This window comes from Spermophilus citellus (assembly GCF_964194105.1).
Source record: "Spermophilus citellus genome assembly, chromosome: 3".
In the NCBI taxonomy this organism is placed as follows: domain Eukaryota; kingdom Metazoa; phylum Chordata; class Mammalia; order Rodentia; family Sciuridae; genus Spermophilus; species Spermophilus citellus.
Window position 1 is genome coordinate 133,798,514 of NC_138184.1, and position 15,896 is coordinate 133,814,409.

At 38.0% G+C, this 15,896-nt stretch overlaps 1 protein-coding gene across 2 annotated transcripts in view; it reads left to right on the forward strand.

Moving 5' to 3' along the window:
- The first annotated feature begins 5,227 nt into the window (after positions 1 to 5,227).
- Positions 5,228 to 15,896, forward strand: part of VPS41 (VPS41 subunit of HOPS complex) — a 160,737-nt gene continuing 150,068 nt past the window's right edge. For both annotated transcript variants that reach the window (XM_081288528.1, XM_081288529.1), the window contains exon 1: positions 5,228 to 5,296. In XM_081288528.1, coding sequence (XP_081144654.1) covers positions 5,276 to 5,296 — 21 coding nt within the window. In that variant the 5' untranslated portion in view covers positions 5,228 to 5,275. The remainder of the gene's footprint in view (positions 5,297 to 15,896) is intronic.

A 15,896-nucleotide genomic window follows, 5' to 3' on the forward strand; every position in this document is an offset into this window, starting at 1 on the left:
AAGTTAAAAAATTAGTTTTGTGCTTTTCTGTCAAAAATATGAAAGAAGTTCAGTAAGTGGATTTCACATCAGCAGTCTATGTCTGGGGAAAACTCAAACAGATGGTCTTTGAAATATTAGTTAGTGAGACATATAATAGGAATCCAAAGGATGCATAATTTTTTTTTCTCAATTATTCAAAAATCATCACATTACAACATTTAATAGTTTTTTTTTTTAAATGGCATCTCTTGATATTTACAAAGACCTTTCATGACAATTTCAAAGGTTTCAATAGCCAAGCTATTTTATTTTAGCATATTTTTTCTAAGGAAATATTCACAAACCAGACAATGGTATGTTAATTAGATATATTTGAAGAATACTACAAAAGAATGATCAAATAAATTATGATTTTTTCATAGGATACATTTATATTATATACTATTAAAATAATGTCTTATTTTATAATGTTATTGGAAAATGATGTTGAAATGTGCATAACAGAAGAAAGCAGATGGCAACACTTAATGATGTGATTTTTTGTTTGGGAAAAATCCTTTAAACACAGAGAAAGATGGGAAAGAAAGGAGAGGAGAAGAAAAAAAACATGCAACAATGATGACTTAAATGGGGGCATTATTGATAACTTTTGAATTTCATTTTAAATATATAATATACAATTTGTATTTTTCTAATTGTATATCATTAACATGCCTTATTTTGGAATTAGGAAAAGTAATGTTTTTGTAATTAGGTCTGGTGGTGAATGCTTATAATCCCAGCAGCTCATGGGGAGGAGGCAGGAAGATTGCAGGTTCAAAGCCAGCCTCTGCAACTTAGGTTGTAAGCAACCTAGTAAGACCTTGTCTCAAAATAAAAAATAAAAATTGCTGGGATGTGGCTCAGTGCTTTTGCTCAGTTGGATCTTAATTGTTCCTTGTAGGCCCAGGTGTTAAAGGATTGGTCCCCAACAAGCACTAGTGAAAGGTGATGGAACCTTCCAGAGGGGTGGCCTAGTGTAAGGTTTTTGGGTCATTTAGGATTTACCCTTGAAGGGATAGGGGTACCTTGTCCCTTTCTTCTTCCTCTCTTTAGCTCCCTGGTGATGAGGTGAGGGGTTTGCTCTGCCACATACTTCTGCCATGGTGCGCTGCTCTGCCACAGGCCCAAAAGCAATGGGGCCAACTGGTCATGGGCTAGGACCTAGAAAACTGTGTGTCAAAATAACCCTTTTCTATTCATAAAATGATTAGCCTAGGCATTTTTTTTAATAGTGATGCAAGGCAAGTTTCCAACAAGCTGTGTCTTGAAGTAGCATTTAGAACACAAGAAGGTAACAGGTTTCAGTGGGTACAATTTTTGTAAAGCTAAGTTGAAAAATAAACTGAGGATTTCCAATATTGTTAAAGGTAACATTGTTATTATTTTTGCTATTCTGGAGAGAAAGCTAATTAAAGAAAGGCTAAGACTGAAACTTATAGTCAGTAGAATAATATGGCATAATTTTGTTTGTTACTGGCTGTTAGGAAAGACCTATAGGCTAAAATGGTAACAATCTAAGAAGGAATGAAAGTTAAAGATTGGGGGAAATAAAAAGTCCTAACTAATTAAAAGGGAGACAAGGCTATTTATTTTTAGCCTTGTCTTTCCAGTTTCCTGAATTTAGAAATGTTATTTTTAATGAAAAATATTGAATCCATTCATATTATTTAAAAATGAGATAAGGTTATTATTATGAACAAAAGGCTCTAATTTTTTGAGTTAGTGTATTTTTCAGTGCTGTGAACAAAGTATCTGACAACAACCACTTAGAGGAGGAAAGACTTATTTTGACTCACAGTTTCAGGAAATTCAGTCCATGGTCAACTTACTCCAAGGTGGAAACATTATGGTAGATGGGCATGGCTGTGCAGGACAGCAGGGAGTGGGAGGAGTAGAGAGAGAGGGAGAAGCCAAGGATAATATACAGTCCCTAAGGGTGTGCCCACAGTGACCCACTTCCTTCAGCCACACCTACCTTTCTCCAGTTACCACCCTGTATAGTCCATTCAAATTATCAATCTATCAAATGAATTAACCCATTGATGAAGTTACAGCTCTCCTGATCCGATCTTTGCCCAAAAGCCCTCCTCTGAACCTTGCTGCACTGGGGATGATGTTTTTTAACACACAAGCCTTTGTGGGGACAGTCCAGATCTAAATCACAACAATTAGTAAACTATTCACATCTATACAGCAAACTATGAGACAGATTTTTAATTTTTTTAATTGTAGATGGACACACTACCTTTATCTTGTTTACTTATTTTTATGTGGTGCTGAGGCTCGAACCCAGTGCCTCACACATGCTAGGCAAGCACTCTACCCCTGAGCCACAACCCAAGCCCCTTGAGACATATATTTAAAGCCAGCAAACCACTCTACAAATATAAGTCATTTGGTCTGGTTTCTGAAGTCTATTAACAATTTTAGGGTCTATAAACAGAATAAGAAGTTGAATCTTTGGGGCTGGGGTCGTGGTTCAGTGGTAGTGTGCTTGCCTAGCATGTGTGAGGCACTGGGTTTGATTCTCAGCACCACATATAAATAAATAAAATAAAGGTCCATCAACCACTAAAAAATATTTTTAAAAAAGAAGTTGAATCTTTATCTCCATAGCTTGCAGCTGGGTGAGGGTGAACTGATAGTGTGCATGAAAGAAGTAGGTGATTTAATATGGAAACAAGGACTGTTAGGATGTACATTTTCCAAACTTTATTCTATATACTTATCACCTGGAAATATTATTAAAATTCGGATACTTGTTCAACAGGTTTCTCAAAGTGCCCAGAATTATTCATTTCTAACAAGCTCTCTTGTGCTCTGTGAAGTGCACTTTGGGTTGCAGGAGGCTACAGATATCCTGGATAAGGATATCCCTTATTCACATGTGCATTTCATTTGCCTGCGGACCTAGCATGAACCTGCTAGTCTGTAGTTGGTAGGTTTCATCTTTACATACCTGGGACTCTTTTTACTTTTTCGGTCTGTCCAAAAGGAAACAACGAAAGACACAATGCTCATAATATCTTATTATAATCAAGATAGTACACTGAATGGGGGATAGACCCAGACTCTGGGTTGAATGAGTAGAGGAAAGTCTGCAGCAAACTTTGGCTGCCTCTTTAGTCATAAAAAGAAAGATCACTGAATATTCTTCATTCCAGAATGAAGACCAGGAGTACACAAATGGTCTCCAGCTTTGCTTGTTTGGGCTGCCACTGTGTGTTCTCCACCAGGTTTCCAAAGCACAAGCTGTGTTGCAAATGAAAGAGATGAGTCCTTTGGACAAGTCGTGGAGAAGACTCATCAAGGGAGTTCCAGTTGCCCAAAAGGAGACTAGAGCAAATTTAACAAAGACATCAGGAAGCAGCAGCCTTGGCAAGAGGCTGATTCACAGGAGATCTCTTTTTGAAGATTTTCAACTGGCCCCCATCCCAAATTCTAACATCAACACAGGGCCAGGTTGCAGGGGCCTTGGAGAAAAATACAGATCAGCTGGCCTCAGAGGTCAGGTGGGGGTTAAGAGCCCTGGCAGTTTAGAAGGAGACAGAAAGGTCAGGACCTGGTCAGACTCTGGAGTCCTCAAAACTTTAGGGACCACATACTGTTATGGGGCAAGAAAAACAAAATTGGGGGAGAATAAGAAAAAAAATCTTGTTCTGGATTTCAGTGGCTATTTTCTCAGTATTTAATCATTCTTTCTCTAGAGGTGCTGCAGCCTGACTTCTTACCAAAATAAAATTGAGCAATAAAACAAAAGCACCCTGGAGGGAAAACAGTGGTAATAATCTTTTTTTCCTTCCTTATCCCCATCACAGTTGTTTCACCAAAGCAGAGGAGATTGCCAATTTGAAGAAGCTGTAGTCCTAGAAGTTTCTGGGTGAGTCTAGCTCATAATGGAAAAGGGGAAAAATGACAGTTTGTGAATAAAGTCAGAAAAGTAGAATAGCCAGGCTTATTTGTATTTCCTGTGGAGAATGGACTGATGGATTCCACAGTATCTTTGGTTTATACAAAGGTCTTTCTGGGATTTGGAGTCCATTACGAGCAATGTTTGGTTCTGGACTATTTTGCAACAGATGTGGGAAATTCTTGGATTGGGCAGGTTGATGTTTAGGGCATTGGGTGATTACCCATGGATATCTAAATGCTTTGGGAGCATCCACCTTCATTCCCTTGTGGCTGATTAGCAGATGGGAAGATTGACCCCAGTAAGTTCTGGAGGATGTTTGGGCCCTTGGGAGAAGACACATGTTTGAAAGATGATATCATCCTGGCTCCTGAGCCATTGAGTAGTCATGAGTCAAACATGTGACAGGTAGAGATTTGGGGAAGTCAGAGTCAATGTGGCACAGGGAAAAAAGGATAATGAGGCATCCTCCACAAGCTGCTACTTGTGATGCCTTCTGCTAGTTATCAGTTTCTCAAGTGGATGGAAAGTAGAAAATGTGTGTCTTTGGATAAGATATTGCAGATTCTTGAGGATTAAGAAAGAGAGTTAATAATGTCCAAAAACACAAAGAGGAGAATCAGTTTTTCCACAAGATCAAAGTAATGCAATAGTTTTACAGATTTTACCAAGGACAAATTTATTTTCTTTAATATTTACCTATAAGTGGTACTCAACAAAAATTAAACAATAGTGATTAACTTTTTCCATTGTTCACCTGTCAGAAGATGTTTACTTAAAGTAGCAAACAGTAGGAACTAAATGTTTGTTGGAGTATACCTTGTTCTGACTTTCCTTTGCAAATATTACTTTATATTCACTTAAAATATTTAAAAACACTAGGGCAACAATTTTAGACTAATCATCATTTTATAATTACAGAGTATTTGACATCAGAAAAGGCCAAACTCTAACCCTAGTTCAGCCTCTTACTAGCTGTGGGACCACAGAGCTACAATGTTCTGCAAATGCAGTTAATGGTAGGGATTTTTAGAAGGATTAAATGAGATAATTCATGCAAAATCCAGGGTCTGATATATATGAAGTGCTTAGTAACCACAATAATAACCTCGGAAACTAGAACTACAGTAAAATAAATCATAGCATTAACAATGGTTCTGTACAGACTCTCCAAAGCAGGACTCCGCAGAGGTTGCATAGTTGAGGCCAAACCAGTTTTCCAAGTTAGATAGGCCGGCCAGGCGCCGGGCGGCTAGAACTACATTTCCCAGCAGGCCTCGAGGCCAGCGTCGGGGGTTTCCTCTCATTTCCGGGTCGGTCATGTGACCGTCCGGCGACACCATGGCGGAAGCAGAAGAGCAGGTAAAGGCTGCTGGTGCTACTTCAGGGCTCTAGGGAGCGAGAGACAAGAGTGAGGTGGTAGAGGGCGCGGAGTTGGGCGTGTTGGTTTGCTGGAGGGTGAGGCGGACCCCTGGCAAGGCGAGGAAGGGCGGCGAAAATTCCTTTCAGGGAGCAGAGTGAGGGGGTGGTCGCCTGTCCCTGGGAGGGCTCCTGGTGCGAGGTGAAGCGCGCGGACACACCCCCGCGTTTAGGAGGTGTTCTAGCCGTGGGCCTGTTCTCTGGCCTGTACTCCGGAAAATTTTGACATAATGGCAGGCCAGGCAGCCTCATGTGCCTGTGGGAGGCTTAAGAGATTTTTTTGAGGTCAGGTGACTGAAATTTAGATTGCTTTCTATTCGAATAGCACAGTGAAAGGTAGGAGAGAGTAGATGATAAGTTTTGTATGTACTGAGTTTAGGTAAAGAGTTGAGGCATTGTTGCGGTGCAGCAGGGATTAAAGGTACCTTTCTGGGGCAAAAATGCCCAGGCTCCAAATCTAGATCCTGTTCTTACTAAGTGTGTGACTTTAGGCTATTTAACTTTCAAATATACGATGGAGATAATAATTGCACCCTCCTTAGAACGTGGATTTAGGTGGAATGCGTTATTTCACAAAGTTAAAGTGCTTAGAACTGTTGGGCTAGTGGGATTATTTGTTGCCAGCAATGATAATCAGATGTTCAATCAACAGCTGGCAACATGGTACTGGAGTTTTGGGTATTTACTAATGATGAGAATATGCATTGTTTTCATAAAGCAATAGTGGTGGGTACACATTAGGTTAAAAGACAAAATCAAAATGACAGAAAAGAAAGATGACTTAGGCTAGAATTGGGAGCAGTCACTTAAATTTCCATTTCCAGTGTCCTTTCAGTTTCGTACTATTTTTCCTCACAAATTGACAGGGCCATCAATTGCTCTGATGCCTCTAAAAAGTAATGTAATGATGAGCTGTTTAGTACCATAAAATACATTGATATGGTTCACTAATTTTAACTGTTTGCCTCATACTTGCATTTCATAATGAAAAATTCTTACATTTGATATATCCCAATAACTAAGAAATTTTACTAGGAAGAAGTATGACTTGGTTGGTCATTGTGATAACAAGAGAATCTCTTACACTTAAACTTCCCTTTTCCATTCTGGGCAAGTCAGAAGAAAACACTTATTAAGAACATATCATTTCATGACTATCATTTTTCTGTTTGATTAGTGGTGTGATTGTTTTTCACCTTGTTAATCTTCATTTCATGTTGAAATATCTTTATTCCTTGGTTTGATATAAAAGCAAAAACAAGCAAACAAACAGATTCTTAATTTCTTAGATATGTGTAAGAGAAGTGGAGAGAATTGCCCATAGTATTTACCACTGTTGTGCAGAAGACAAGTTTGGTAATGCTATCTCATAAATATATATATATATATATATATATATATATATATGTATGTGTGTGTGTGTGTGTGTGTGTGTGTGTGTGTGTGTGTGTGAATGCTTCACATTTCTACATTACTTTCAAGTTTAAAAAAACCCTTAACATGGCCTTTGGTCTTTCTGATATATGCTAGAGCAAACACTTCCTATTTCAAGCCTTCTAATGGCTTCCCATTTCATGCTGAGGAAAAGACAATGCCCTTCCCCAGTAGACTTGATGTCTTGCAGGTCCTTGTCCTAGCCACTCCTTGCCTTCTTTCTCTGATTTCATTTTCCACTGTTTTTCCTTCCCTTCTATCACCTTGCACGAATCACATTGGCTTTCTTACTGTTCTTTCAACAAGCTAAGCATGTTCCTACCTCAGGGCCTTTGCTAATGCTCTTCCTTTAGGATTCCTGGTATTCACAGGACTTTCTTCTTCACTTCTTTGGGGACTTGGTCTAAGTGTTCTTTTTGACTGAGACCTTCCTCAACATTCTTTGAAACCTCCTCCCTGCATTATTTTTCTTTGTAATACTCATTATCATTTGACATGCTGAGTTTTAAAATTTCTATTTACTATTTCTGTACATTCACTATTAGAATATAAGCTATCTGACAATGATTAGTTCATGACTATATGCCTGAACTAGACTATTATTTGATATTTAATAAATAATGTGCTAACTGGTTAAACTTTACAGCTGAGCCAGTTGAAACTCAGTCAACTTGAGGAATTTTCTCAGATGAACTTTCTCATTATAGTAAATCCTTTGTGATCTTTAGTCATCTATCTCAAAAGTTCATGATGTTTTACTAGAGCACCCTGCTGTTTAAAATATATGCAAGAATCAAAATCTTTTAATCTTTTTAAGAATCATATGAAGTAGAATTTGCCTTTATTATCTTAGGGATTTTGCTTCAAGTCGTCATTCCACCTTGGATGCTTTAATAGAGTAACCACTGAAGTGGGTATTTGCTCCTCAGTGGTGTCACTGTTTTTCCTAAAAAGACAGTAGTCTATTGTCAGTGACAGAAGCAAGTATTCACAGATTTTTCTAGTTTTTAAACACAGCTAGCAAATAATTGTACCTGTACTGGCAATTCTTTACGGATTAAAAGTGGTTAGGCTTTTTGCACTGTGCATGATGGGTGTATTTTGTATTTCATTGTAGGGAATCACTGAAATCTGATAGAAGGTCTTTTTTATACAATTTTTGGAAGACTAAAATGTACCAAAATGGAACAATTTAAATTTAATAATTGTTTTATTCTGACACCTTGAAGAGCCTTTATGAAAATCCTGAATGTTTTTCCTCTTCCTGAATTCTTTAGGAATTAAATATGTATTAAGTGAATTATCATTGTAAGTTATAAAGGAGGGCAAAGGAAGGTATTTTTCTTGTTACTGTGCCCTATAAATGCAAACAGCTCTCCAAATGAGTAAGAAAACTGAACCTCTTGGCATTAACTTTCCTCAGTGTTTGCTGTATTCTTTGATTATTGTTCCCATCCTTAATTTTATGGATAACCAAAATAGTGGCATCTGTGCTGAGTGAGTTAAACAGTTCAGAGAGTCTAAAACTAAAATCACTTTTTGGGTATGAATGAACATATGTTTTTAAATCTTTGGGAAATTCTTGCTTTTGCTGATATAGTAAAGGTAGTTTGCAAAATAACCACGTTTTTATTTTACAGTTCACAGAAAGAACTAATATGCTGCACTCTGCCTGGAAATCTTCTAACCAGCAGTTTTGCTTGGCTCCAAAATGATTTATAGTTGGCCTTCATAATCACAGATGCCCACCAGAATTTGTCCATACCTCTCTTATGAATAACATTCTGCTTGAAGTCTGGTTGTTTGTGTATTTGTCTTATCTCTCCTACAGATTGCTGAGTCCTCAAGAACAGGAACAAGAGCTTACTCATGTCTGTATTTCCCATAGGGCTAGTATTTTCCAGATGCTGGGTGCTTAATAAAATGCTTAAATGAATTTACTAGGGGAAGATCCCTTTCCAATTGTCACATTGTAAATGAGGTTCAGTAGAATTTGTGTGAATATATTTTCTTACTGAGACTTTGGAATGCTATTAATACAGATACATTCTTTACTCTTGCCAGGTACCGTTTTTCATCTTCCCTACTCATCCAACCTGGAGGCTGGTCCATTAAAGTATTTAAGCAATCAAACCATCTATTTCTTGACTAGATTAGAGAGTTTGTACTTTGGATACTCCTTCTAAATCTTAGAAAGTAGGAAAATTCTGTCTTAATTGTGGACTGTTTATAGGTTATCACATTTCCACGATCATGAATGCTCTCATGTTTGAGTTTTCTTGTCTGTAAGTTGGGAATGTTATATAAGTGGAAGAAACGATTTATAGTAGAGGGGGTGGAGAGAGAAGGGGAGGGGAGGGCAGGGGAGGGGAGGGGGGATAGTGGAGAATGGGATAGACAGCAGAATACATCAGTCACTAGAATGGCAATATGTAAATCAATGGAAATGTAACTGATGTGACACAGCAATCTGTATACGGGGTAAAGGTGGGAGTTCATAACCCACTTGAATCAATCTGTGAAATATGGTATGTCAAGAACTATGTAATGTTTTGAACAACCAACAATAAAATAAAAAAAAACAACTATGCAACATCGAGAAGGAAGAGCATAAATGCATATATGAATGTATAAATATTTATAATATTTACTTAAATAAGGCAAAATTACTTTTACAAAAAAAAGATTCTTGTGAATATGAAATGAGATAAAAGTATGTTAAGGTGGCTGGGTTGAAAAGGTTACTGTACAAATAGGGTAAAATTAATCATTCAAACCTGGACTAGGCTCAATTTTTTTTTTCTTACAGTTTGGCCTAGATATATCTTTTAGAGGCAGCGTTACCAATAACTAAAGGAAAAGCAAAGCCTATACAAGAAGTTACAAAAGCACAAAATCAACACATCTTTAAGGGTCCACTCTTTACTATTGTATAACTAAAGTTTAGTCACTATCATATAACTAAACCTTAGCTGGATGTACTTATTGCCTAGTGTACTTTCCTGCTCATCTTCATCTGGGTTGGTTGGCTGGAGGCCTTGTCACCAGCTGAATATTAATGGTCTACCCAGCATCCTCCACATTACTGCCTTTCAGGAGGAATGCTTATCTAATCAGGGGCTTCTGTATCATGTAACTCCCCATTCATGGCTGCTCATTCATAGAGGCCTTGGTTTGTTCTTGATGCCAGATCCTCTGGAGTGTTATTTTCTTAACAAATCCAGGCTCTTATTTTTGATCTACTGAATCAGAACCTGGAATCTGGGTATATTAGTGGGTATTAGCTAACTTCCCAGACTGATGATTTGATGCAAAGTCAGATTGGAGCCTGGGTCACCGAGCTTGACCCTTTCTCCATGCTGCAGCATATATTATTGGTTTTTATTTGCAGAATAAGATGGGTGTGCTAGGTGAGCCCAGTGGACTGAACCCGGATGTAATCTAAGTCTCCATTCTTTTGACAGCTCCCTAGTTACTCTTTCCTTTTTCCTACATAAACAGCCCATTCTCTGGTTGCCCCACACTGGCTCTTTGAACTGTTGATATGAAGTACATATAACACAAACTATTTCCTCCTTCCTGTGCATGTCAGACATTGGGATCTATAACAGTCCTCTTTCTTGTTAAGCCCAGGTGGGGCACAGTCTTTGTTGGAAAGGGATAGAAAGTGACAGTACCTTGTTGAGTGTCTCATGTCTATTATCCAGGTGCAGTCTGATTTTTTGGGGTCAGATCTCTGCTCTGTTTCTTTGTAGAGCAGGTTAGTCCTTCTGCGCATTTGGAGCTGGCCTTTCTTATTCTTCAGCCTCTCGTGTCTCTTTCAAATTCTCTTATATTCTTTCCTAACAAACAGTATGTGTACACCCTTAAAATTCTGGGAATCCCATAAATCCCCCAGGGGTGGAGGTGTCCTGGTTTCTCTGTCTCTTGGACTTCCTCTTAATCCCTCCTAACTCTTAGGCCAGCTGTACTGTCTTCTCCCAGACCCCTGCTATTAGACTTGTGCTGATAGAAGATTAGTCTTGGGGTTGGTTGTAAGCTTTTCCTACAGGGGTCTTCTGAGAGCCCAGGGGGCTCTGCTTGGTTAACATTTTATTGGATGTGCTCTGTCATCAATGGCAAACATATGTTGAGCTGATATGTTGGGTAGCATAGTATGAGACAAAGAGGCCAAAGCTTTATGAATTATCTACAGTGTATTTAAAATAATTGCTATTTGAACAAGTCAGTTAATATTAGGGGCTAGCAGAGGATATGAGAAGAAACAGTGTAGGAGGCCAGATCTGGACTTGTGGCTTGGGTTTATTGGATGCAGTTATGTGAAGGAGGAGAGACCTTGGTTGGGTTGTGAAAGAAAGTAAAGATTTAAAAATAGCCAGTAATTTTAAAACCTTAAACCTCACCTTGGCAACATGAAAATATACTACATAAAAAACAAGTTTTGATGTTGAAATAAGAGTGAGGGTCCTTGGCTTGACTGCCTGGCATTCCTGAGATTCCCTCTGCTGGTTGCACTGAACTTTGAGAGGATACTGGGAATTAGGAAACTATTAGGATGAGTGCCAAGTTGGGCCAAGGGCTTTCTAAGTGGAGGATGGGCTGTAAGGAAAGCCTCAGCAAGGATCACAAATTCAGGGCAGAGAGGTGGTAATGACCAGAGTGGGGAGGATGGCAGTGGTCTGAGGTTTAAGTGCGTTCCATCTTAGATATTACTGTTCAGCTTCAACTGAGGTTATGTGGAAATATGGATACTATGTCGACATAGTCTGATTTCCATGAAACCATAAATACAGATTTTTCTATGAAAGTCTTTAAAACACATCACCAGTCCAAACAAAATACCTGTATTCCATATTCAGGCTTCATACAGTTTTGCCACTTCTCTCATTGAGATGTAAGCATGTGATATCTCAGCAAGAGGTCACCTAGTGTTGCTGGTGAGTGTAGCTTTTTGGAGGGAGTGGGAAGTGAGGCTAAAAGTCTCTTGGGGGTCAGACTGTAAAAAGCTTTGACTACCTTGCTGGAGAATCTGAATTCATTCTTTAGACTGGGAAACTACTGAGGGTTCTTTGAGAAGGACAGTGACACGCTGATCTGTGCTTTGGGAAGATAATATAGATGGCAGGTAAAGTATATTAGAGGGGTCAGAGGTCACAGAGAATTAAGATCAAGTTCTTGATGATTCAGTTTCAAGGGTTGCTTTGCAAATGAATGGTAAATTATTAAATTTAGCTTTCAGCCTGTTACTCAGAATTTGTCCAGCTATACATTTATGTCACTGGGAGTCTTTTAGCACATTACTTTTGCTTCAGCCAAAATAGCACAGTTTTTTTTTAAATTGTGGAAATTTATGTAGCACAAAAGTTGCCATTTTAACCATTTTTAAGTGTATGATTCAGTGGCATTAAGTGCATTTGTGTTTTTGTGCATCCATCACCACTTTCCTTCCCTAGAACTTTTCATCATTAGAAATTGAATCTGTACCCATTATACATTAACTCCCCATTACCCCTTCCTCGCACCCCTCTGCTTAACTTCTGTCTTATATTTGCAGAGTCAGAATTATATAATATTTGTTTTTTTGTGTGTGCCATATTCCACATAGAGAACAGAACAATTTTATAACATTTTCATGATTCATAGTTAAGATTCTTTGGAAGCTGAAACATATTTGAAAATCATGAACTCTTTCTAAATATATAACTTTTCTCAGGGTTCGGACTTGTTGCTTAGATCCCTTATTGGGGTACGTATTATGCTTTCTTGTTTACCTGTCTATAAGGACATTAAAGAGAGGATTGGTGAATGAAAGTAGCAGAGAAATAACAGGCCAGGATAATTTCTGAAATCACTCATGCATTGCTTTGGTAGGATTGTGGATAAAAGTGTAATTTTTTTTTTTTTTGAGGCCACATCTATGGCCTGGAGGTTTATGCTAATGCTAAGTGTAGGTCTTAGTTTGCCATAGAGTAAATCTTCGCTATTGATGCCACTTGCCACTGGAATCTCTCAGAGCCTGGTTTTCCCTGAAAATGCAGGTCTCCGAGAACTGCAAGCCTCGAAGTATTAGACTCTGGTATTGCATTCTTTCTGGTGTGTAGCAAGAGTGTAATTAGATTTTGAATCTCTGCGTTGACATTGCTGGTTGGGGATTTATGTTTTTTTATTTGATGAAGAATAGGAATTGACATTTACTCATTTACATTTTGTGCATATCTTAATTAATTCCAAATAAAAATTTCCTTGGGTTTAAAGAGAATTAAGTATCTTTTTAGAGTTCTAGATATGGGAAATGAGAATGTAGATGTAGGATGCTATGTTACAAAGGTGCAGATGGTTAAAACATTTAACATTATGAGAAATGCATAATAGATGTTCAATAAAGAAGTCAGAATAGCAACTGCTTTTTAAAAATCTTACAGTGCTTTTTTTTTTAAGTAGCAGGAATTAAACGAGGTGCTTAACCACTGAGCCACATTCCCGCCACTGCTCCCCCCTCCCTTTTTGTATTTTATTTAGAGTCTGGGTCTCACTGAGTTGTTTAGAGCCTTGCTAAGTTACTGAGGCTGGCTTTGAACTCATGATCCTTCTGCCTTTAAGGTGTACAACATGACATTAGAGATGCATATATAGTAAAATAGTTACTATAGTAAAACAAATTAATATGTTAATAATCTTACAGAGGTAATTCATTTTGTCCCCTGTAGCAAAAACAGCTATTAGCAAAAATCCTGAATACAATAATATACTATTACTATCTGTAGTCCTCATGTTGTATATTAGAGTTTTAGACTTGTTCATCCTGCATATCTGCTACTTTTTATCCTTTGATCTATATCTGTCCTTCCCCTGGTAACCACTGTTTTATTCTCTGTCTCTGTATATTTGCCTTTTTTTCCCCTTTAAGATTCCACACATAAGTGAGACCATGCAATATTTTTCTATTTCAGGCTTATTTCACTTAGCATAATGTCCTCCAGCTCTATCCATGCTTTAGCAAATGGCAGGATTTCTTCTTTCTTGAAGTCCTGAATAATATCACCTCCCCTCCCTCCCTCCCTCCCTCCCTCCCTCTCCCTCCCTCCCTCCCCCTCCCTCCCTCCCTCTCTCTCTCTCTCTCTCTCTCTCTCTCTCTTTCTGTGTGTGTGTGTGTGTGTGTGTGTGTGTTGCATATTACAGTTTCTTTATCCATTCATCTATTGGCAGACACAGATTGTTTCTTATCTTGGTTAGTGTGGATCATGCTATAATGAACATGGGATTGCAGATATCTTTATGAGGCAATGGATTTCATTTCCTTGGGTGTTTAAGCAAGATGAAATGCTGGGTTACACAGTAATTCTATTTTTAATTATTATTTTTTTTGGTACTGGAGACTGACTGCAGGGGTACTTAACCACTGAGATACCTCTCCATCCCCCTTTTTTTTAAGTTACTTTTTTTTTTTAGTTGTAGATGGATACAATTGCTTTGTTTTATTTATTTATTTTTATGTAGTGCTGAGGATAGAACCCAGTGCTTCACACATGCTAGGCACACTTTACCTCACACTTTGCCATTGAGCCACAACCCAGCCCCACTATCCTTTTAAAAAAATTATTTATTTATTCAAACTTGTTATATGTGACAGCAGAATGCATTTAAATTCTTAGTACACATATAGAGCACAATGTTTTATGTCTCTGGTTGTACACAAAGTAGAGTCACACCATTCGTGTCTTCATACATGTACTTAGGATAATGATGACAATCTCATTCCACCATCTTTCCTCCCCCATGCCCCTTCCCTTCCCTTTGCCATATCTAAAGTTCCTCCATTCCTCCCAAGTTCCCCCCCACCCCCTTTCCCATTATGGATCAGCATCCACATATCAGAGAAAACATTCAGCCTTTGGTTTTTTGGGATTGGCTTACTTCACTTAGCATGATATTCTCCAGCTCCATCAATTTACCTACGAATGTCATGATTTTATTCTCTTTTAATGCTGAATAATATTCCATTCATTAATATCTATTCATTTGTTGAAGGGCATCTATGTTGGTTCCACAATTTAGCCCCCATTCCTCTGTATTTTTTATTTTAAGACAGGGTCTTGCTAAGTTTCTTAGGGCCTCACTAAATTGCCGAGGCTGGCTTTGAACTTCTGATACTCCTGCCTTAGCCTCTCAAGCTGCTGGGCATTACAGGTGTGTACACTGCACCCGGCTGTTTTTAATTTCTTAATAATCAAATTCTCTTTCTTAATGGAACAGAATTTAATAATTTCTTAATGACCAAATTCTCTTCCATAATGGAAATCTCTATTTCCACCATCAGTATTTTCTCTACATCCTTGTCGACACTGATTATCTTTTGTCTTTCTAATAATAGTTGTCCCTTCTGGATGGGAGGTGATATCTCATAGTGGTTTTGATTTGTATTTCCCTTATAATTAGTAATTTTGAGGACCTTTTCATACACCTGTTGGCTGTTTTTATATCTTTGGAGAAATGTCTATAAATGTCCTCTTTTTAACTGGATTATGTTTTTGTTTTTGTTTTGCTGTTGAGTTGTATAGTTCTTTATAAAAATATGTGGCTTGCACATATTTTTTTCCAGTCCATAGGCTGCCTTTTTATTTTGTTGATTGTTTCCTTTTGCTGTGCAGAAGCTTTTTAGTTTGATGCAATCCCATTATTTTTAGTTTTGTAGCTTGAGCTTTTGGTATGATATCTAAGAAAGCATTGCCAAGGCCAACATCAGGGAGCTTTTCCCTGTGTTTTCTTCTGGTAGTTTAATGGATTTAGGTCTTGTTAATTTGATTTGATTTTTGGGAGGAGTGTAAGGTAAGGCTCCAATTTATCATTTTGCATGAGGAAGTCCAGTTTTTCTAGCACCATTATTGAAGAGACTGTCTTTTTCCTATTGTGTCTTCTTGGTGCCTTTGTGGAAAATTAGTTGACTGTGTGTGCTTGGATTTATTTCTGGGTTCTCTATTTTGTTAGAATAGTGACTATTAATATTAAAAATAGAATGTGCCCCAAAGAGAAGGACTAAGGTGACAAGAGGCCAAAAACCTGGAAGTGGATGGTTATTGCAGAGGATAAGAGGTAGAAATGTACATGTCAT